Below are 23,593 nucleotides of genomic sequence, written 5' to 3' on the forward strand. Positions count from 1 at the left end.
CCCTTTTTTTTTTAGCTATAATGCTTGAAATTGCATGTGGAGAAATAATGGAATAAAATAACTCAGCTTCTTGTTTGAACATGAATTCCTCTTTAACTTCAAACTTGGCTTCAAACCACGCTGTGATTTTATTTTGAAGGTATTCACAGGATATGACGATGCATTGTCTCTAGCTTCACATGTGGACAGATTTCGATGGATCTGCTGATGAAGTAGTGACTTAGAAGCTCGATCTTAGGAAAAATTGGAGGCCTGCGTTTGACTGAGGTAGGTTCCCTTTGGGTTTTTCTTTCTTTGCTCATCGGCTCGTTTTCAGTCTGTCCAGCAAACCCCCGAAGGCTTTAGATTCCGATCTAAACATAAGAAAAGTTTTACTGCATCCCGCTGAGGCTCCCAGGCTACCGAGCTGAGGGGTTTGTTGAAGTCTGAGGAGCACAGTGAAGGTGAATCAACCTGTTAACAAACTGTTGCATGGAGTTTTTTGTTTTTTCTTTCCGTGAATCAGTAATGAGACACAACAAGTAAATCTTAACAATAACAGCTGCTCTACATGAGATCTTTCTGCAGTTTGCCTTTGCTCAACTGGAGCTTTAACTTCCATTGGCCTCATGGTGCTTTTCTCCTGCTGCATTGTTTGTATGATCACTTCATGGAGCACAGAGCCCAAGTTTTATAGATATTTTTGCAGCGTGCTTTCAAATTCCTTGAAATACCTGGAGTGAACTTTTGTGTAACTGTCAACTTAAGCACGCTGCTGTGGTATTTTTTTAGTTTTTTTTTTTTTACATGGTAGATATTTTGGGACATGCAACACGCCTGAAGTTGTCCACATGGCCAGATGCCAGCTCTTTGGTGTCTTCTGTGGGTGTTTGACAGTCACAGAGTATGGTATGGCAGCTTAGGTTTGTGTGCCCAGCTGTGCAGAGCTGATCTGCCCTGGTACACAAATACACTCTGATTCAAAAGTAACCTATGGGGTGTGGTGCTAGAAAAGCTAAACAATGGAAGATTATCTATGCATAATGATGTTTTGCACCTGGTTTTGCTTAGTTAAATGAAACTGAAAACTTGAGGCTGCAGGAAAAAAAAAAGCACAAATAATCCATTGTCTGTGAGGATCCTGACTGGTTTCAAGTGAATTTGAGACCACGGCAGACTCAGGACCGGCTTGTGGAGAGTGAAGGTGTTTTCTACGTGCAGGATGCGTGGTCTTTCTCATTTATTCTTCACCTCCTTCCTCCTCAACAAGAAAAACGTCATTGTGACCGAGTGTGTGTCTGTGTTCTTCACGCTTCATTTGGGAATCACGGCCGGAAAACACCCCTGAGTCTCATTCTTTCTTTTTTGCTGGTTTCCCCCCACTGCCCGGCCAGCCTCACGTGTCCTCCCTGTAACTCTCTCCTCATCTCCCCTTGATCGGACCATTCACTACTCTGGGCACATGGAAAGTGTGCAGAGTTCATTGCTGTTGCTGCTGCTGGTGTGGGTACAAAGCACTGTCACCCCCCCCCCCCCCCCCCCCCCCCCCCCCTCCCGTGTCACCTCCTGTAGTTTTCTGGGTCAGGGGGAAGCATTCCCCAGCATTGCTCCCATCAACACAGAAGCCCTGTAGTCTACTGTACAGAGCTTCTTCTCACTCAGGCTCTTATTCAGTATGAAATCTTTCCCCTGTGGCAAAAAGTACTACTAGGAGACCAAATATATATTCTGAGTTTAATATAACAGGAAGATGTTAAAAAACAGCACTCTCTCACTTAAAGATCAGTATTGTTAGTTTTTCTGTCTGCCTGTGAAAAGAAAAACTCTGCTTCTATTTGTCAAAAGCAGTCTTGACTGCTCAGGTTTGACCAAAAAGCCTTCAAAATAATTGAAAAGTTAAACAGAGTCTGGCAGCCAGAGTTTTAAACAGAGCAAGAAATTGAGTTCACTTTCCTCCATTTTTAAAGTCCCTGCACTGGCTCCTTTTTATTTGTTAATACAAGTGGACTTTACCTGACTGTGTTGAAGATGCTGCCAAAATATATTTCAGACAACTGACTTTCTGTACCAAAAACATACCAACAGCTTATAATGCAAAACATCAAATCATAAATACATATTTAAGCCCTTATTTTTCCCAAGACAGACTCTTTTATTATTGATACTTTTCAAATTAAATTATAAACACTTTAATTATTTAATCTTCATTTTAATGTTAGTAATTTTTCGCCTGTCACAGTTCACAGCACACAAACAATGTGTGATGCTTTGATTTCTCACCAGGTCTTTCTCAAAACCAGTTTTTGGTTTCTGTGTGTGCATGTTCCTCTTACTATGTTTCTCTCTTGTTTTCATCACACAGTATAGTGTAGCTCTGAGTATCCTCTGTGCTCTCAGCTCTGTCTCTACTTGTCAGCAGCGGTAAATGCGCTCAGACGTGCAGACTGCCTCTGGCTATTTCTTACATGCCTGCTCTCTCCTTGTGAACCTGCATTCTGTTTTTTTTATGGCTTTTTCTGTTCACTCTGTAGCAGGACATCAGTTTATTCCCATATTTACATCATTTGCACCAAACATAGATCGAATCCACTCCACCTGATGTTGTGTGATCCCTCGCAAACACGTCTCTGTCATATGTGCCCTGCCATGCAGTCAGCCCTGTAAATATAAATTCAGGTGTGAGCTGCTGGAACATTTTAGGTTTCTCTCTCCCAGCCGGATTTTCAAAGGCTGTGAGGGTGCATTTGTTTCCCCTCAGTCTATTTTCACATGTGTGTGCCATTTTCTTTTGTCTCACGTCTTCCAGGGAGTAAAAGCTGGGAGCACAATGGTCTCTGTCTGGGCTTTGACAATAGCCATTATGAATGGGAGTGAGAGAGGAGGGAGCAGGGGAGAGAGACAGAGAGAAAGGGGCTACAGGAAGCTCTCTTCACAGCGGACTGTCATTTTTTTGGGATGTGTCTGATTTCATAAAGCCCTTTGCTTTCAATGTATTTACTAAGTGGAAGGACTCAAGGGGATCACCAGCTGCTTTGTTACTCCTGTAGGTGAAAAGTGGCAACTGAGCAGCTTCAGCTCACAGAAATTGATGCGTAAAGTAGATTATTAATTGTCTGGAGACAAGTGTGGCACCGCTTTGCCCATGCAGGGAAGGCAGGCAGCTCAGGAGCAGCCCGGTTAAAGAGGAGGGAGGGGTATGATATCACTCTTTATCCCCTCTCCTATTGGGTACTGGGGGAGAAAGTGGGTGAGAGGTTGAGGGGTGTTTGGGGAGGGGAATGGATGTTGGAAAGGAGTGAGGTGAATTCCTTGCCTGGTGGAAGATGAAGTGGTTTGTTCGAGGGGGTGAAATGAGCAGCTTTAGGGAGAAGTGTAGTTTTATAGTTTGCACGTCAGTGTTTTAAGGCTAGACGTTGCTCTCAAATTGCATTTCCCTTCCCTGTTTGTCCCTCTTTCATTCAGTTTTTACATGAACAATAAAGGTTCTGGCAGGGGATCATGGGGGTGGATTCAGCCGGTCCTCCCCCTCACCCTATCTCACCACCAGCCCCTTGCTACTGTACGCACCCCAAGTCTCTCGCTCCCTGTTGGATGAAGGGGTGGCACAACATGCCTTAGAGTAACCTCGGTGCCTGTTTCTGTTAAGCCAATCGTTATTACTTCCTGGTGTCTCTCCACTGCCCCCACCCTCCTCCCTCCCCTATACAGCTCAGGCCTTTTCTTCTCCTCTTCTCCCTCTGTGTGCAGTACCAAGCCTGTGTGATTCAGTCTTTTAACCAGACTCTTCAGACTGGTATTTCACACGTTCACAAGTGGAACATCATTCCACTTGTGAAAGTGTAAAATACAATTTTTAAATTTTTTTTTATTTTTTTTTTTACATTTGTCTTTTTGGTTTTGTTGTGTTCTCTGTTAAAGGTAGATTGTAGTGTATGAACAGAGTCTAAAGTGGAGAGTAGGGGGGTGTTTGGAGTTAAATCACTGGAAACCTTTAGTGAGGTTCAGTGGAAAACTGATCAATTCTTTTACACAATTTTAGTGAGTTCATTTTATTTAATAGAAAATCCTGAAATAATTAATTTACAATTGAATAGCTTGTAGTGAAATTAAACCATTAAATCATCCTCCCATTTAAAATGCATTAAACTGGAGAAGCTTCTTGGCATTAAGACAATGTAAAATATATTATCTAAATATGTTTTTTTACTGAGGCTGAAATGATAAGTCAAGTAATGAATTGGCTGATTGACAGAAAATTAATTGGCATCAGTTTTCTTGGACATTTTCACAGACTAAACAATTCATAGATTAATTGGAAAAAGAATTGACAGATTAATCATTAATGAAAAGATAGACAGAAGATATCAGTATATTTTACTATCAGTGCTACTACTGTTCAAGAAAGTTACAAAGTGCATCACAAGAAAAGAAATGGAGGATGACAAAAACGACGCAAAGACAACAAAGATAACACAAACAACTTTATAAGAAATGCTTCACCAAGAAAAATGTATTTTAAAAAGTTACTTGGACACTGAATATTTCGCCTGCTGCATGTTTATTGTTGTGGTGCTTCCTGCAAAAGATGCTGCACAAAGAAACATTTGTGATGTGATTGCAACAAGTATTTTGCTTCTGTTTCACCAGGTATTTCTTTTTTCTCCTGTCCTCTTCTCTCAGCTATGCATTTCCAGGAGTGGTTACGGTCACTTCGCTCCAGCGCCGCTCTCAAAGGGTCTGAATCAGAGGACTTCTGGAGTCTCCTGCCGTCTCTGCCTCTGTCCTCCTTCTCCCTGTCCTCCCTGTCTCTGTCGCCCTCCTCTCTGCTGGGTTTGGGGGCCCTGGCCTCCCTCACTGCATACTGGCTGGTGACCCGTCCTCGACCCATGCGTCCTCCCTGTGATCTACACGCCCAGTCTGTAGCTGTAAACGTGAGTGAATCACGGTCACTGTCGGTACCATCGTGTTTACACTTGTGTAGATGGCCTACATCAGTATGGAAGGAATGTTTTAAGGTTTATTGACAGTGGTGTTTGTCATAGGGAGATCCCAGCTGCAGGCGATCGGCTCTCCTTAAAGATGACTCACTGCTGGAGTTTTACTATGATGACACCAGGACGGCTTACGACATGTTCCAGAGAGGCCTGAGGATCTCAGGTGATGACTGATGACACCTAGCACCTCTTTTACAACTCATTTCACTCAAATTAATCCTTCATTTTTTTGTGTAATCAAAGCTGACATAAAGTATGACTCCAAGCAACAGCAGGAAATGAATATGTCTACAACCAAAAGTGATTTACTGATGCATTATTAGTTAATCTTGTTCTTGGTACCTAGTTAGAAAAAAAAAAAAAGATATCACAAACACCGTGCTATAAACCGAACCTATGTTTGCACTGGTGTGACACTGCTGTCTTGGGTCCTTCAGGAAATGGCCCGTGCCTTGGCTCCAGGAAGCCAGGCCAGCCCTACGAGTGGATCTCCTACACTGAGGTCAGATATATTTTACTGTTTTGACCCTCCTGCCGTCGCACTTTTCTGTGATGTGACTCTGTGTGTCTCTGCGATCCCTCAGGTGGCTGAGCAGGCCCAGGTGCTGGGTTCTGGGCTGTTGGCTAAAGGCTGCCAGCCGAACCCGCAGCAGTTTGTCGGGATATTTGCACAAAACAGACCAGAGGTATGAACTCATCAATGTCTTGTAGTGTGACATTTGTTTCCACACTGGTTGATTACCCGTGAGAATTTAGAATCGATTAGATAACTATTCTTGCCTCTGATCAAGATTGTTGATCTTTAAACCTCCCCTCAAAATGATATCTGTATTCTCATACACACATTCCCATAGAGGGTCATGGTGGATTATTCTACCTTTGGAGCCCAGGATCACATCTTTCGATTAGTTTTCAAATTTAAAGTATGATTTGTGTTTGTCTGTGTCCTGTGTTTTGCCTCTGTTCATATTGAGAGCTAAGTGCTGGTGGTGAAAGTGGGTCTCCAGGGCAGCTAATATTGGAACATGTCTAATTTTTAATATATCCATCAGGCAAGGCCATTTTTATCATTCCTGTGCAGACAGAAAGTGAAACACAATTTAATGCTCCATCAGACCAATCTACACACTGGGTTCTATATTTGTTTTTTGTTTCTGTTTTTTGAACATGATTTTGCTTGTTTTGTAAATATGAAATGCATGTGATGTGGTCTCTAATGTTTAGATATGTGATTAATTCATCAAGTAATGCGTGAAGTTTGGAAATGAGTCTAACAGTGCTGCTCTGTCTCCCTCTGCTGGTGACAGTGGATAATCTCAGAACTGGCCTGCTACACTTACTCCATGGCGGTGGTGCCTCTGTATGACACCCTGGGGTTGGAGGCCATGGTCCACATACTCAACCTGGGTGAGAAAACCTTTATGTAGTAATAAAAAATAAAAAAAAATACTGAAGATGACTTTATTATTATTTACAGGAATAGTTTGTCACAAAAAATATAAATGTCGTCATTATTGGTGTGTCTGCCAGCATCAGCATATAGGCCTATCAAATCAGATTTATTTGAAGTATGCAAGACCAATGTGGTGGTGAATACACAGTGACCCTTCTTCTGGAGACTGTTCACACATGTGTAACACATAGAAAATATATAATCTAAGAAACTGTAGGAGATAGTCATGTATGTATTATGTTGGAAACAGCAGTGCAGGGAGTACTCAGACTCTTTACTTACAGTCTAACCCTAACCCTTCTGAAGAAAGAAAGAGCTGTGCTCAAAAAGACACTGAAATAATCTGCACCCCATCACATCTACACCGCAGTCACCTGTGGACACCAACATGAAGTCATTGTCATAGTTTCACCACCTTGTTTGATTTTTAATAAAAAAGAAACATTACAACCTATATATGTAAAAATACTTACAAATAAAACTCAGGATTTCACAATCCTACTTAAATAAAAGTACAGAAGCAATATGAGCTAAATATACTTCAAGAATAAAAACTAAGTGCTGCAGAAAAAAACTAATTTATTACTCCTTTTTTGCAGAAAAAAACTAATTTATTACTCCTTTTTAAAAACTTTTCTCTAATCTGTGTTTCTTTTCTTGTTAAATATTGGATAGTTTCACCTACTTCAATCACTGCTTATAGGCACTTTTTTGTAAGGGGATAAAACCCCAAAGGCTTTGAACCACTGGTTTGATCTTCAACAATGTAATGTAATTTATAAGCTAATTATATGTTTTTAATTTAAATCTGAATCTACAAAGTCACAAATAATTGCATGGCTGTCAGATACACATTATCTTGAGCAGAGTAGAAATAAAGTAGCAGAAAATGGCAATATGACTGTAATTATTTACTTTCCATAATTACTGTATATAGTATTTAATAGCTTTTGTATTTTTTTTTTTTTTCGTACTTTATGAGTAGATGAATAGTAGTTGAAGGTATTTAATAATGTATATATTATTCAAATTCATTAACGTTATCTATGCATCAGTTCTTCTTCTGCTGCTGTGACACCTGAGTATTTCCTGCATGGGATCAGTGAAGTTTATCCCGTCTGTGTCTGTGGTGCTCCACTCTTAGCGGAGATCTCTCTGGTGATCTGTGACCGGGAGGAGAAGGCAGCGTCTCTGTTAGAGAACAAGGAGAAAGGCGTGACTCCAAAGCTCTCCTGCCTGGTTCTCTTTAACGACTTCAGTGAAGCCTTTGTGGAGAGGGCAAAGACCAGTGAGGTGGAGGTTTTGAAACTGGAGCAGCTCATGGTAAGCAGGGTGGAAGCACTAAATCCCTGTAATGCAGACTCATTTATATTTCTCCCCTTTAATCACTGCTGATGTGTAAATTGATATGAATGACTCATCTTTGTCCACGTCGTAGAACCTGGGAAGGCAGAACCTCAAAGATCCTGTGGTGAGTTTATCGTCTCTTAGCTGCTGTATCACCGCATCAAACTGGTTCCAGTAAATAGCTAATCCCCCTCTAAATGCTAGGTTGACAGTTTTATCGTTGCTCCTGTCCCATAAGATATCATTAACACTCACTTGTAAACAGGGCTTAAATTAAAAGTGGAGGAAGCCCGTTGTCATATTCTCATATTTTATTGCTGCCTGCTGTAGCCGCCCCAGCCCCAGGATCTGGCCGTGGTTTGCTTCACCAGTGGAACCACAGGTATCGTCTGATCTCATAAGTCTCTCCGTAATTATCCTTCACTCACATCATTAGAGAAGTGTCCTTCAGTGCCCACTAACAACCTCTCATTGTGGCACCGCTATAGTTTCCTTTGCTCTGCAGAGCACTGCAATAATGTCTTGTTTATTTATCCAGGGAAACCCAAGGGAGCCATGATCACCCACGGCAACATCGCCTCCAACACTTCCTCTGTCATTAAGATCCTGGAGGTCTGTCTACACTTCCACCTCCTTGTCTAATTGAGAACAGCCTCATAGCTTGCATCACTTCCCATCTGCTTGTGTCTCTGTATCTCAAAGCTGTCCCTCTCCCTGCTGTGTCTAATGGTATGATTAATTGGGTGTTTGATTGCCCCTGTCGCTGCAAGGTACTTTAACTAATTGCCCCAGTATAAAGATTCAGCTATCTTAACTGCTGTTGAAAAAGCCATACAGCATGTTTGATTGCCTGCGATGCTTCACCGTGTGCTGCTGCCTGAACTTTATCTCTCCCTGGTGCTTTGCTCATTTTTATGTCTCGTTTTTTTTTCTCAGGGTTCGTTTGTGATCCAGCAAGAGGATGTGTCGATCTCCTACCTGCCGCTTGCCCACATGTTTGAGAGGATGATTCAGGTAGTTGAGCTTCTCTGATTGTTTTTTTTTTTTGTTTGTTTGTTTTTTTTTTCTAGTGTGTGTTTATGTGTAAACCCTAAATTAAGTCTATTTCTGTCACAGGTCTCTATGTTCTGCCATGGGGCCAGAGTAGGGTTCTACCAAGGGGACATTTCTCTCCTTATGGATGACATTAAAACTCTAAAACCCACCTTCTTTCCCGTTGTGCCTCGATTACTCAATCGCATCTATGACAAGGTCAGCGAATACATTCACATCTTGTCATTTACACTGCACTTAGAAGTCATAACTCTGAGCTGGTTATGTTTTAAACCTCGCTTGATGTTTATGTCCATCGTCACGGATTTCTGTAAAGATCCTGGGTTCTGTGACGTCTCCGTTGCGACGCGCTTTGCTTCACTACGCCGTGAGGAGAAAGCAGGCGGAGCTCAGCAGCGGCGTTGTGCGTAACAACAGTCTGTGGGATAAACTGGTGTTCAACAGGATTCAGGTCAGTTGCTGCAAGCTCCATTTTATGTCTGCCCGAACCATATTTTCCCATTTTGCAATTTAATTTTGTTAACAGTTCTTTTGCTGTAGAACTGCAGAGCTGTACGATCATATGTAGGCTCCCTGGTAAAGACCTACTGGTAAAACACTGGTTTTCAGTCTTAAATGACATCTTTTTTGTTAATCCGGGACTATTTATGTTTTGTAGTACTTAACACAGTGGTACCGGCAGCACTTCAAACAGAGAACAAATTTGTATCCAAACTTTACAAGAGAAACACAACTGTTCCAGCAATGAGTGCCAAAATCACGCAGAGCATATTGGCCCTGTGGGAGTGTATTGGAGAAGTGTGCACACAGGCAAACAAGAGCTGAGAGATTCTGGCTCAGTATCGTCAATGCAGATGGGAAATATGACCAAGGTTGAAAATGGTTAAAATGGAAATTAGCACAATATGATAGTGTGGATATTTTACACAAATACTGCTTGTACTACCTCTGTTTCAGGCCAGTCTAGGGGGTAACCTACGGTTTGCTCTGACCGCTTCAGCACCCATCTCCCCCACAGTGCTGTCCTTCCTCAGAGCCACTCTGGGCTGTCTGATATTTGAGGGTTATGGTCAGACAGAGTGCACTGCGGGCTGCACTTTCTCTATGCCGGGTGACTGGAGCGCAGGTAAGAAACCCATCTGATTGTTGCCTTTTTTTTTTTTCTTCTCTCAGTTGCTTGTGCTTTTGTGCCCATGCAGGTATGTTTGTGTGTCTGTTAGGTCACGTTGGTGCTCCTTTACCCTGTGCCATGGTGAAGCTGGTTGACATTCCTGACATGAACTACTACGCTAAGAACGGAGAGGGAGAGGTGAGTCTAAACATGTGATCATACCATACCAGAAAATGTGCTGCCTGCTGACACTTCTCACCTCTCTCTCTTCTTTTTCCTGCATTAGATCTGCATCCGTGGACCCAGTGTGTTCAGAGGCTACTTGAGGGACCCAGAAAGGACAGCTGAGGCCTTGGACAGCGACGGCTGGCTGCACAGTGGGGATGTGGGCCAGTGGCTTCCAGTAAGATTTGACAGAATAAAAAAAAAAAAAAAAAAAATATATATATATATATATATATATATATATATATATATATATATATATATAATATACACTCTGTTATCATCCAGTGTCCTGTAAGTGAACAAATGTGTGTTTCTATTTCTTTTCTGCCAGAACGGGACACTACGCATCATTGACAGAAAGAAGCACATCTTCAAGTTGTCTCAGGGAGAATACATCGCTCCAGAGAAGATAGAAAATGTCTACATGCGTTGTGTTCCTGTGCTCCAGGTGTTCGTGCACGGAGATAGTTTACAGGTACAATGTTAATACTTCGTGACTCCTATTCATTTGATCTATATACAAAACATTTGCTGAGGTACCTGTTAAACATTTGATTTTCTCTTGTATTTCATGTTACCAGTCTTATCTCATAGGCATAGTTGTGCCTGACCCTGAGGTGTTTGTTGACTGGGCTAAAGAGCGGGGCTTTGTGGGGTCCTATGAGGAGCTGTGCCAGAATCCTGTATGTCAAATCTCTGAATTTTGAAACATCTCTTTAATATTACTACTTTACTGTATGGATTCTAAGAAATGTACTTGGTTACCTGTCTTCCAACAGGATGTAAAGAATACAGTATTAGAGGACATGAAAGCTGTGGGGAAGGAAGCAGGGCTGAAGTCCTTTGAACAAGTGAGCAATCTCTGCTGAGTTAAAATTCACAAGCTTACAAACCTCCCAATGCTGACTTTTATTGTGCTTTTCTGTCTCTTTTCTGTGTCTCTTCTCTTTTCAGGTGAAGGACCTTCACTTGCATCCAGAGACGTTCAGTGTTGCCAACGGCCTCCTCACACCCACCCTCAAAAGCAGACGTGCAGACATCCGCAGAGTCTTTCAGGAACAAATATCAAGGATGTACAGCAAAACATCCATTTAAAAGACTCTACTCAGTAATTCACACACAACACCCAAGGGTTACTGGTGTACAATAAGGGAAAAAAAAGAGAGGGACCCTGGGAGGAGAAAAAAAAAATGTAAACGTCCAGCAGTGCCTCATCTAAAATATACAGATGGATATATTTTGGAATATTGGTATTTTGCTTCAAAGAAGTTTTAATTCAGATCTCCCTGTATAATGTATTAACTATTCACATGAGAGTAACACAGAATGGGACCAAACCATTTTATTTTTCTCACTGTTGTTCTTGTCACTAATTCAGTGTTGTGATTCAATGGGAGATGTTATTGTTGTGTAAATTATTGTGTAGTTGTAGGGAGAAGAATCACAAGTTTATTAGGAAGCAACCTGCACAGACAGTAAGTTAGTTACACTGCCCTGTTCTGTTCACAAGCAAGGGTTTGTTTTTAAAGGGACACTGTACTTGTGAGGCCGTTAGAACTTGCATTAATTATAGGTTTGTATTCTAAGGTTGATGGGTCACCATGATGTAAGCTTTTCATGGACATCCTTGCTCGATGGTCATAATTTTCTAATTGCTTCTGGAAGATTTCCTGAACCAGTGTGATCATGTAATCCTTCATCTGAAGTTAAACCATTTCTACTAATGAGGGATTCAACCAGCAATGATTTATGTAAAAAAATGGCTGTACTGTAAATACTTTGATTTGTCAACAGGACACTACTGACTAATTCCAGTAAAGCAAAACTGAACAGAAATAAAGATTAGTAACTCATATCTCTTTTATGTGATCAAATTACAGCTTATTTGGCTCCCTACAAGGCACTCAACAACTCCTGCAGACACCCTGAGAAATATGTAGTGGATAACCAACTTTTAATAATCAAGGGAACAATATAATAGCAACAGGTTATCAATACAGATTGAAAACATGGTTGTTATCTTCACCATTCATTTATTTCATGATTGAATAGACGTTGAGATGACAGCTGCAAACGTTGTCAGATTCTGCTATTAGTACATTTTAAAAACCTAAACAAACACTAATGTTAAAGTATACACTTAATCATGTAAAAAAAAAATCAACCTCTACTACAACTTAAACTCGTTTAGAAAAACACCTTCATTAATACACTTTTTTACTTGTAACTAACAGTTACACATTGCAGGACACAAAGACAAATTATTTCTCAATCAAAACAGGACTGACGAAGAATAAATAACCTTCTTGGTATGACACCTCAAAAAAATCCACTAACATGATATGGGAGCATCAGTGTGTGTACATTACCATATAGCCCCATTAACCAAAGCATGGTCATCATACTGAGGCTGTCCCTGATGATAAAGGTGGAAACAAAGGAGTGCAATGACAGAATGATTTGGTCCAACAGTAAGAAAAGCCAAAAACAGTTGGCTTCCAACCCTGGTGAACAGGGAACAGAGAAAGGACTTTCTCTAGAGTGCCAACAATGTGTGAGGCTCTTTGCTAACAGATGAACTGAACCAACAATAGAACAAAGGATGGATGGTGTGAATAAAAGGAAACTGCATGTCATGATCAGCATTTCCCACTAGAGGGAGCACCAGCCTTTGTTTTGGACAGCGATTTGATTTCAATGGCGGCTTGTTCTCTCTGCTGCCTGAGTGGTCGATGTTTCAACACTGCTGCACAGGCACAATCTCACTTCACTCGAGTTAGTTTTCGTGTTACACATCCAGGACAATGCATAATGCACAGGTGATGTTATCAGTAGCATCCTGTAAATCAACCCATCAAAAGCCCTCACACACCATGACACAGATCTAATTTCGCGATAACCAACAAAGGCCAGAATACAGAAATATATTTTCTTGTCGATAACCTACAGGATCTAACATAACATTCACTCTGTAGTGTTTGCAATTTCAAAGTTGGGTAATAAAAACTATGTTTCACAGTTTGTTGGTAACAAAGCAGAAATGACTAATAAAAATATTTCCTTGCTTGTTTCCTACTTAAGAAACAAATGCTTATAGACATCTCTTAAACCAAGAAGTGTAACCCTGTTAATTAGTTCAGACGAGAGCTGTTTGATTCCTTTACTAAAAAAAAAAAAAAAAAAGAAAAAAAAAGAAAACATATTGGCTTATAATGTTGCACTTGGCTGATGGCTTTGTTAATGTGGCATTTTAGCTGCTCTGAGTTGCAGAGAGTTCTTGTACAGACAATGAAACATGGGAGTGTAGTGCAAGAGGAATGGGGGGTGATGAGGCCACAAGGAAACAAACTGATAATCAGGTTAAGGCCATTGCTGTCCGTTTGAACTGCGCGGAGGAGCCTGAAAAGAGTGCAATCCATTCAGAGAGGCATGAAAGGAGCCCTTCCCGGTTTTCGGCTTTCCTCCCTCAATCGTCGGCGACAATGGACAGAGCACGCAACTCGCTGAGCTTGGCCTCGGTTTCTCTCTCCCTCTGCTCATCAGTCAACCCTGCCTGGTCGATCTGGTCTGTTAACTCGCTGAAGATCTTGTACATTTCGGTGAAATAGACCACCTGAGGGGCAGGAGAGAAAAAGGAAAAAGCTGTGATAGCAGAAAAAATAGTCCTGACTGTCCTCTGATGTAAAGACATGGTCAATCCACAGACCTTTTCTTAGATGCCTCTCAGGAGAAACTCCAAATTCATGTCCAAACTCTGCTCCACTCGCACAATCTAACCTTGGTTTTACTTATACAAATCTGAAGCTGCTGGTTTCATACCTCTTCAACCTCGCTAATGAGAACTGATTCAAGAGGAGAAGAGGGAGCCCACAGATATCAAACAACTCCGGCAAAGCCCCAAAAACCCAGCACTTCAGTGGGTAGTGACCCTGCTTTTCTCTCGCGATCTGAACAAGAGATAGAGAGTGTTCACTGAAAGCTTTTTTGACACTTCCCACCCCTGCTTCTTCCCCTTAGTTCATGAGTCAGGCTCCCTAGAGAGTTGCTTTGATGATTAATAGACTTTAATCACATTACAAGACTCCAGAAGAGTAGGCAGAGAATAAAAGTACTGGGAAATACAACCCCTTGAAACCCACACACACATCTCAATATTTATTCACACAGCGATGCATATGATACCGTGCTCTTAAGGGGGCATCGTTGGCTGCTCAGAAATTGCATGTGTGTCCTTCTGTAGGCTGAAACAGCAAGACCAACCAAGATACCAATGGGAGAAATACTTACTGATTTGCCAAGGGTCACAGCAGAAAAAGGGCTAGATGAAATTGGAACCAAAGTAAAAATCTTTTAAATACAAATAACATTTGTCTCACTCTGTAATGAGCAGATTTGACACTGTCAGCCAAAGGGAAAAAGTCAAGTTTTAAAACCCCCATTTAAGTTCTCAGTCTAAAAGACCTTTGTATGTTTATACCAATATTTGCCACCTAAGCCACATGAGTGGGCCATAAGTATTGGGTTACTGTGGTTTGTGGAGGTAAAGCGGATATTTTTTTTTTTTTACCAAAAGTGGCTTGTTGAAATGGCCATCGGAAATGTTCATATGACCAGAGATGATAATGTACACCAGATCAGTGTCTGGGTGCCTTCTGTAGCAAAGACACACTACTATTCTAATTAGTTGAGTCACCACGAGGAGTAAACGCAGCCTCACACAACTGTGACCACCTACAATATGAAAAGGAGCCTTTGGGTAAAGCAGAGCTTTAATTTACATGACTTCTGCCTAAGCATTTAAACATACCATAGTCCTATCCGCTTAATGTTTATACAGAGGTTACACTTAACCTACAAAAATAAGTAAGTCCAGTAAGTCCTTAAAGAATGCATGACAACTGTTTCAGGAGACAAAGAGAATCAGCTGAAAAAGAAAAAAAAAATAGACAAAGACAGACAAAGAAAGAAAGTGTTTTTAAAATGAACACATGCAGCAGAGAATTCAAAATTGAGGGGGAAAAAAATATCAAGACAATGTCTCAATTCATCAACATCTGTACAGGTGGACAGGTCAGGCTGTGTGTCCCACTGACAAGTCGCTGGACAGGACTTGTGGTAGTGAAGCTGAAGGCTCACAACAAAGGCAGCCTTTGTGCCTTTTCCTGCTGCCGCTGGGAGCTGAGCAGCAACAAGCGGCTGGGAGAGGAGGGAGTGGAGGATGAAACCGATCACATGCAGCAAGGCTGGGGATGAGGTCCACTGGTCCACTGACCACCCACGTGTGGCTGAGTGTGTGTGTATGTGTGTAAACGTGTAAATGCTCATTCATGTGCGTGAGCTACATGAATAAAGATGATGTAGACAGATTAAAATAGCTAGTGTGACTAATAGGAGCTCTTTCAACATACAGAGCCAGGTAACAGGTAAAAATGTGATGTAACCTCAAAGGAGAAAAGATCTGAGCTTAGATTTGTTAAAATATTTGAAGTTGGTTATAGTTGATAGCTCAGTTTGCTCATTTTAAGTTCAAAGTACATCATAGAACCTCCACACTTGTCATTAGGTCTGGGATAATCTAGTTTACTAATTAGAAGCGTGCCAGTGGCTGTCCCGAGGAGGAAATGACATGGCCAGGCAGGTCTGGGGTGGGGGAGGGGGACATGGTGGCGCTAACTTGAGAGACCCAGCTGCTTTAAAAGAAGCTCCAGGTTAGAGGATGGCTTGCAGGGCAGCAGTGGAGCCAGACAGACGAGGCCTTCCTGGGCTAAACACAGTAGTGTGGGCCGTCATTGGGGGTTAATCACATTAGGACAGCGTGGAGGGAGACAGACTGCCAGGATTATACACTCCCTTCCATCAGACACTTTATCCACTGCTCAACCAATGCTCACAGGGCGTAACAGCACACTTTGGGGTGGGTGTGTGCGTGCATGCGTGAGCGCCTCATTGTGTGTTCATCTCCAGAGAAGGGGGGGGTTACTAACCTGCGCCCGGATGAGAGCCTCAAAGCTGGGCTGGAAGTAGTCGATACGGCTGTGGTAGAACTTGGGCATCTCGTCCAGCAGCTGCTTGTTTTTGGCCTCAAAGTCTTCCCTGACTGGTCGGAGCTCTTCTCTGGCCTGGGGTGTGGAGGGGAGAGAAAAAACAAAAGAACAGGCCACCAGTGGTCACTATTCAGTTTTGACTTACTTACAGATCATCCCTTCGTTTCACTCATGTTATTTAATGTTATAAATCACATTACACATTCATGATTCCTCAACAAGGTACAAGGAGCTAAAGACTGAAAAAAGTCAGTTTTAAGTAAATTCAGCACTGAGCCATCATTAGTGTCCGTTTTCTTATTGTTCAGAAAGATATTTTCCTAATTCCCACGAAGAAGCAGTGCAAAAAAAGGCTGTAATCACGACAACAGTGAGGAGGAGTGGGTAATGTGGGCAGACTTGGCTGTGAGTGGACTCCAGCACCACTGATCTGTGTGTGAATGTATTAGTGGGTAGTCTACTGTAGGCATGGAGTTATGGAATGCACAATGAATATGTGTGAGAGGGTGAGAATTTTTATTAAGGGGAAGGGGGAGTTGCTTTATTCAAACTACAACATATTGTTTATCTGCTGCATAATGGTATGGTCTCTTCACCTTAGTTAGTTTTCTTTACACATGCCAGTTGAAATGGCATACAAGTGTTTTGTCAAGATCATTTCTTTAAGTGCAGCGGGATTCAAAGGGCAGGGATGTAGGGGCCTCTTCAAGGCTTTGTTCCCCTGACAGTGCTTTTCTCAATGTGTGTGGGTGGTTCGCCATGTGAGGATGTGTTAGAGGCAATAGCATAGGCAACACTGCAGCTCTATCTGTGAATGTGTGTGCTTCTGTATTGGCCTCATGGTGTGTGTGCTTATGTGTGTCTACAATTCTCAATTACGTGCCGGTAGATGTGCAGCACTGCCTTTTTGAAAAGGCACTACTTGAGAGCCTGGTAGCTTGCGTGGGTGAAGGAGCGCACATGTACAGTATGCATGTGCTCAACTATTTTTGTTCATATCCAGTCAGCATTTGTCTTTTTCCACTTATTGTGCTCGATTCACAATACGTGCAACATGTAAGAGCAAGTGAACTTTGCTCCTCTGCAGATAGAGGGAGCATTTGAGTGGACGAACACGTGCAACGATCCAAGCAAACCACAGTACCTGATGTAGTTTGACCATAACGGGCCCAGTTTTTTCTTTCTCTTCATACTTCTCCACTTTGGACTGCAGCCGTTTGTAGTCCTGCAGTGCCTGTTCCCGACGTTTCACTGCCATGTTGAGGCTGGGGAAGACGCCACTGTACCTGCAAGACAGGTACAGACAACCTTAGACATCTCATACAAACAGGACACCAAGCACAACACACACACACACACACACGCACACAAACACAAAATACCCAGACTGTCACACCAGAGCACTCAAATGAAAATCAAAGAAACTAAAATTACTGAAATCATTAAAAACAGCTTTCTTTGCACTACAAAATTTGTAGGCATGCATTCTGCATTGCATTCCATCTTAATAGAAGTCATTATGAATTAATAAAATCCCTCTCCTCAACATCTTATTGCAGAGGTACTCTCAAACCCCAAAGGACAGCTCTGCATTAAGCTTCCTCTAATCTATTATCTAATTACTGTAGTTCAAAATGGCATGAAACAATTCATTTTGTGACAATTATCATATTCCAAATGAAAATATATTCTTGCAATGAGAATCCTAGTCTTCAGCACTAAAAATAGGAAAACATTCATCTGTAACTTAGCAACAGGAGTCTGAGCTTCATCCTGGGACTTGTTGCACTGGTTTTGAGCCTGCTTTTAATGGGAAGCAGGAATACTGTAATATAGTAAATATTCAGCCTAATAATATTTAATAAAAATATTTAAGAAAATAAAAAAAATATAAAAAAGTTAACATACCAGGATAATCTATAGCATCTAAAGCATCTAATCTACAAGACTGAAGTAACCTCCAATATATGCAGCATTATTACACAGTATGCAGAAAGTGCCCAACATTATTTTTTAACTCAAGGCAGTTATGCTGTTTTCATTAGTTTTAAAAGACAAAGAATATCCAACAAATAATAACAACAGAAAGCTGTTATTAAAATCACAGCAGTCTTTAACAAATTAATAGCAAAGCAAACTAAACAAGATGACAATTAAGAAACTAATTTTTGGTCTGTCTGACATGTAAACACAAACCAGCAGCAGTGTTCTTAAAAAGCAGGCCACAAGATTATTCACACAGGTGTCTGCTAAATGTGAGTCAGTAATAAAAACAAATTGTAATGAAGAGTCAGATACAGCTTTTTTGAATGACTCATTTAAAGCATTTCATCAAGTGTGTAGGCACACTACTACAACAGTTTTTATGTGTCTCTGCCTATAGTGTTATTAGCCACAAAATGTGTGGGCTTCATGGTTTATGCTCCTCTCCATGCCAACCCATGCCCTGCTCCCTGCAGCAGATGAGAGAGCCACTGAGAACCTGTGGACTGATTGTGAAATCCTAGATTACGGTTTTGTCTGCTTTTGCACCTTACAGGGGGAGTTTAAATGACGTGAACTGAGGCTCAGTCTCAGACAAACAGGGCTTGTTTCCGACAGGAAGTTAAGCAAGGAGTGGTCTTGTAGTGTTTGAGTGACATCACGGAGCTCAGCTCAGCCCAGCCCCACGGCCCACGCTCTACCACTATTTATAAAATACCACTTTGGCCCAGTTTATGGCAGGGGTGGATGCCGATCCTCAAGTCTACTATCTGCTCCAGTGTACACATACTTGAAGTGCCAAGGGATTATGCAACTGCCCCCCAGGCATGACTGCTCTCCAGAACAATCTTACTGGCTGATGACAACGCAGCAGCGGGCCAACTTTCAGACGACACAATGGCTGATCACATTCTCACCTGCATACTTCACCTGACAGAACGATACAATTTCCTCATGACACATCATGATGGTGTGGTGCTTTAAAGTGGCACAACACTGCCAGCAACTGCCATGTTTCAGCACACTGAGAGTCTAAAGGGCCACTGCTCTCCTGGCGCGGAGGAACGAGGAAAAGCTAGACACAATGCCAATTGCTTGTTAACCCATTCCTGTCCTTTCCATGCTGGATGCTGATGTTTCACTGTTACATTCAGGGCTCTCTGTGTCCAGACGTTACAGTGACTCAGCTGAATCAAATGCTCCCACACAAGAAAATGCAGCAGAATATGACCACGGTTGAAGGTGACTATAGATCCTTTGTAATGTTAGTTTGGTCTATATCTGTCCACTGGATACTGGACGTTTCCCTCGATGTCCGGACCTTGGCTGGACAACTAACGGTCAGCCGGCTAGTCTGAATTTGTGGTCAGCCTCGCCTGAATGAGGTCTTATGCTGGTTGAGGGCTGCAAGGGGGCCAAGGGCACACCACTGTCCATGTGACAGGTCAGGGTGTGGTAAACAGGCTGAATGGAAATAGCATCTGGACCAGAGAGTGTGTTTATGAGCAGCTGCCAATCCACAGACAGGCCAGTCTGACCCGTCAGCCAAGCCCAAGTCTGGTCTAGACACCCTCAGTCTAGGAGGCTGGCTGTTCCTCTTGACTATCACTGTCACATAACCCACTACTGCAAAACACACACAGCAAACCACTAAAAATATAGGAAAGGGAATTGTTTATGTGCAAATAACCACCTCCAATGTGTCACAGTCTGAGATGAAGACTTAAGAGTGTCAGACAAGTTTACATCATGTGGCAAGTCTTGTTCAAATATGCTTGCTGTGAATTTAAAATAACTACCACCTGTTGTATAAATGGTTTAAGAGCAGTGGGCCATGGGAACGTGTGTGTGTGTGTGTGACGTACATGCCGAACCTCCTTTGTCTCAGCAGAAGGAGTCTGATCTGCTGCAACTTGCCTTGCGCTTTGTTGATCAAAACTCAGACAACTCACGCAGCCTGGATACATGATATACAAGATAGGATTGGAAAAGTGATAGATAACTTCACAGCAAACATCCTGACTTTAAAGAAACTGAGCTTGAATTGCAAAATTTCACAACAAATTCAGTCACTGCTCACACCCCAAAATTGCACCAGCCCCACAGCTAAGGAGAAATACAACCTCACAACCTGCTCCACGGGCACGGTTCCTCTGATCCAGAGGAGTAAAAGTGGCTTGTCCAGTCATAGCTGAACCCTGGGCAGAGGTCTCAAAACAGGCTTGACTTCTGTCTCACCCAAAAGAGCAATAGAGCAGAAAGGGCTAGGTTAGGAGGCCTAGATAACACAAATTCCACTATGCCCACGCACCCCCCCCCCCCCTCATAAACACAGTGATGTCACACAGTGACCCCGCTGAGTGGATGAAATTCACGTCTGGACCTGAGAGAGAGAAAGAGACAAGGGGGGGGGGGGCGCGGGCGGTCTGCCTCTGTTTTTATGTGTTTACAGTACATTTTACCACACTAAGTATTAAGGATGGATGCTAAAATTCTAAATAGCAATCACACATGGACACTTAAATCACATACTGAACACACACATACACACACACAAACACACAAACCCCATTCAAGGTCTTCCATTAACATTAACGTTCTTTCTCTAATTTTCTTTAGAATGACACAAGATCACCAATAGAGTATTTTGAGACTAAGTAAATGAAAAATATTCATTAGTGAAGGACTAATGGAATCTTAATGGAAGCTTGAAAGTACAGTAGCTTTTGTGTTTCATTTTTCTATACAGGACACTTTGATAAACTAATAACTAATAGTGCTGTATTTTTAAGGAGGGGAAAAAAAGTTAATGATGAGGTCAGTTTAGCTTGGCTTCAAAACTCGTTTATGAACTTACTTCCTCTGCTCTATTTCAGAATCATGTAAATGCCTAACTTTATGGTCTAAAATACCATTTTTGTGAGAACGTGCCCCTTCCGAAATCTGGGTTTGTGTTTGCGTATCTTTATGTATGTTTGTTTGAGAGTGTGCACTGTCCTGAGACAGTTCTCCTCCTCAACCAATCCACGGCTCTGGGCCCAGGAAGCTGGGCCCTTTGCCATATTCTGAGCCTGCCCACACGTCCGCCTGCCGCCCACCAGGAAGAGGAAATTAGAACCATTCCATCCTGTCATTGCTCCGCCACCAGAGCACATGAGGAAGAGAGGGCTTAACACACATTCACAAACACAGACACTGACCCAACCTTTTCATGTTTTACACAGGAATCGCTCCACAATGGTTACTTAAAAAATGACAAGTTTATGGGTGAGAAAGTTCAACATAAACTTGCAATAGAAACATATGCAGTGCTCTCTTACAAAGCACATGTTTAACCTCTTGGGAGGAGCCGAGTGGAGGAAGCAAAACCTTAACAAGCGCTCCGGAAGACGGGTGGGATAGTCCAACCACTCCCTTCAGTACCTCTGCTTTGCATGCGTGTGTGTGTGTGTGTGTGTGTGTGTGTGTGTGTGTGTGTGTGTGTGCGTGCGTGTCAGAAAAAGTGAGGCTTAGGGAATGGAATAGCACTCACTGCCTGCTCAAATGGGGGCGAGTATTAGGAATGAGAACCAAATAAACTTTCTTCCAGACACACTACCACCGCAGCAGCACCACTCACTCTACAGTTCATTTTTACAATCTGTATTACTACACTGCAGGCCTTCCTGTGGTCATGCACTGCAGCTGTACTTTCCACCCTACTAGTGCGAAGAGCAGAGCGAGGTCAAATAATAAAAATGTTACGGGGCAGTGGACTTAGTCTGCCCGGAGTGTCATATGTATTTACCACATCAGGAACATTTAGCCACAAAACTAAACTAAATTGCTTTCATTGCCTACAGTTTCCTGTGATTTTGCAATGCATCTAAAGTCACTGTATTGTCCTATGTGAAATTTCTACCTTCCTGCTAGTCCAAACAATCGTTAAAGTTATCAACAGCTATTTGACTTTGGTCTGGTATAGAGACCTTTTAAAGTAAACCTTTAAAATACAGTAGTAACAAAAAACTGTGTATGAGAAATCAAGATGGACACTTACTTTTTCAGAGGGTCAATCACGGTCTTCTGGATCTGGTTGACCTGTAATAAAAAGAACAATTGTTAATGTAAGCAATCAGCCCCTCTATATTAAGGAAGAGACATTATGAATTGTTATTCACTGTCAAATTGAGTTACATCAAAATTAAGCTCAGAACAAAATAGCTTCTACACCTCTCGCTCATTAGCTGCAAAGTAACGCCACTGCACAAACATCAACAATCGTGTTTATTTCAAACAGTGCACTCAAGAAAAAAGGGGAGGGGGGCTTGCAAAGAAACTTTCATGACGTTGACTCTTTTATTGTACACAAGCCCTGAGGAGAAACCCCTGAATATTCATTGAGCTTGCAATACAAAAGAATGGAACTGTCAGGGGACGGACATGAAAGCAAAGCCCAACTGATTTCAAATCCTGTGGAGGGTGGGCTGCCTTACAAGATGAAAGTTCTTTGCAAACAAACATTTTAACAATAACAGTTTATATTTTCCTGCATTCTCCTTCTGGTTGCCAGTACTGACAGGGGAGGGAAGGAGGGGAAGGGGGGTGTTAAATTGAAGTAAATGAACATCTCATCTTGAGGCCTCCAGCCCCGACACCAAGTCTCATTGACAGAAGTTGGCACACAATTAATAAAGTTTCCAGCATCATTTACATTGCAGATTCCAAATGACTTTTACTACTAAATCTCCTAGCATAACAGAGTGCTAAGTTAACCAGGCAATCGAATCAAGTGAAGAGTAAAGGCTAAGAGCAACACAGGAGAATTTAAAGCTGCGAGATGTGAAGTGACAGCTGCATGAGAACAGTGAGCAGCTCCACTAATCATATGTTCACTTGCTATTGGAAGGACAGTCAATCACACAACAACAAGGAAGCAAGATCGCAGCTGTGCTTTGTAAAAATGCCCTGACCATCTATGAGAACATACAGCAACACTCACTGCTTCACACGGGCAGATTTCCAAGTACAAAATGGTTGATTGTGGTTTGAGGGAAAACAGAGAACCAATAACAAATAAGTACATGGGAATTCACATTTTCTTTGTTTTACATATTCACACCCCCCACCCCAGCCCCCACCCCTCCACGACTTGAGCTGCGCCGCTGCTTCTAAGGTGAGAGCATGCAGCGAGGAGGGAGAACAACAGCGGCAGATTTGCTTAAGCATGCTGGTGCCCTCTACCCTCTGCCCCTTCCCACAGAGAAGGGGGGGGGGCTATTCCTTGGAGGCCCTGCAGAGCCTGAGGCTGGTGCTCAAGCAGCAGTCTCCATCAGTGAGTCACGGGGCAGAGGCCATCCCGGCACACAGGCCTCCCAAAAATACACACAGATCGCAGAGGAAATCAATATCCCTCCAAACG

The 23,593-nt window shown here is 42.2% G+C and overlaps 2 protein-coding genes across 2 annotated transcripts in view; one reads left to right on the top strand and one right to left on the bottom strand.

Annotated features, from left to right (window-relative positions):
• The first annotated feature begins 139 nt into the window (after positions 1-139).
• Positions 140-12,020, top strand: acsl2 (acyl-CoA synthetase long chain family member 2). The gene is made up of 20 exons (XM_071482572.1): positions 140-267; positions 4,660-4,910; positions 5,022-5,136; positions 5,411-5,475; positions 5,558-5,659; positions 6,281-6,380; positions 7,571-7,749; positions 7,865-7,897; positions 8,104-8,155; positions 8,312-8,385; positions 8,710-8,787; positions 8,890-9,024; positions 9,143-9,277; positions 9,784-9,952; positions 10,047-10,135; positions 10,224-10,340; positions 10,497-10,640; positions 10,747-10,848; positions 10,945-11,016; positions 11,120-12,020. Exons 2-20 carry the CDS (start codon positions 4,662-4,664, stop codon positions 11,258-11,260), a joined length of 2,151 nt encoding a protein of 716 aa, XP_071338673.1. The 5' UTR covers positions 140-267; positions 4,660-4,661; the 3' UTR covers positions 11,261-12,020.
• Positions 12,021-12,095: 75 nt separating this feature from the next.
• The window catches only part of bin3 (bridging integrator 3), a 28,745-nt gene continuing 17,247 nt past the window's right edge, over positions 12,096-23,593 (bottom strand). Inside the window, exons 6-9 of the mRNA XM_071482577.1 lie at positions 22,232-22,272; positions 17,354-17,495; positions 16,150-16,284; positions 12,096-13,778 (exon numbers count right to left, since the gene is read on the bottom strand). Coding sequence (XP_071338678.1) covers positions 13,632-13,778; positions 16,150-16,284; positions 17,354-17,495; positions 22,232-22,272 — 465 coding nt within the window. The 3' untranslated portion in view covers positions 12,096-13,631. The remainder of the gene's footprint in view (positions 13,779-16,149; positions 16,285-17,353; positions 17,496-22,231; positions 22,273-23,593) is intronic.

The sequence above is a fragment of the Trachinotus anak genome, unplaced genomic scaffold (assembly GCF_046630095.1).
Source record: "Trachinotus anak isolate AG129_WGS33_773 ecotype Australia unplaced genomic scaffold, CSIRO_AGI_Tana_v1 ptg000008l, whole genome shotgun sequence".
In the NCBI taxonomy this organism is placed as follows: Eukaryota; Metazoa; Chordata; class Actinopteri; order Carangiformes; family Carangidae; genus Trachinotus; species Trachinotus anak.

What these genes read in the sequence shown, in the direction of transcription:
- acsl2 (XM_071482572.1), top strand. Translation starts at nt 4,662, where the DNA reads ATGCATTTCCAGGAGTGGTTACGGTCACTTCGCTCCAGCGCCGCTCTC. An exon ending in CTGTCATTAAGATCCTGGAG is followed by an intron (nt 8,386 to 8,709) that starts GTCTGTCTACAC and finishes TTTTTTTCTCAG; the next exon opens with GGTTCGTTTGTGATCCAGCA. An exon ending in TCAATCGCATCTATGACAAG is followed by an intron (nt 9,025 to 9,142) that starts GTCAGCGAATAC and finishes ATTTCTGTAAAG; the next exon opens with ATCCTGGGTTCTGTGACGTC.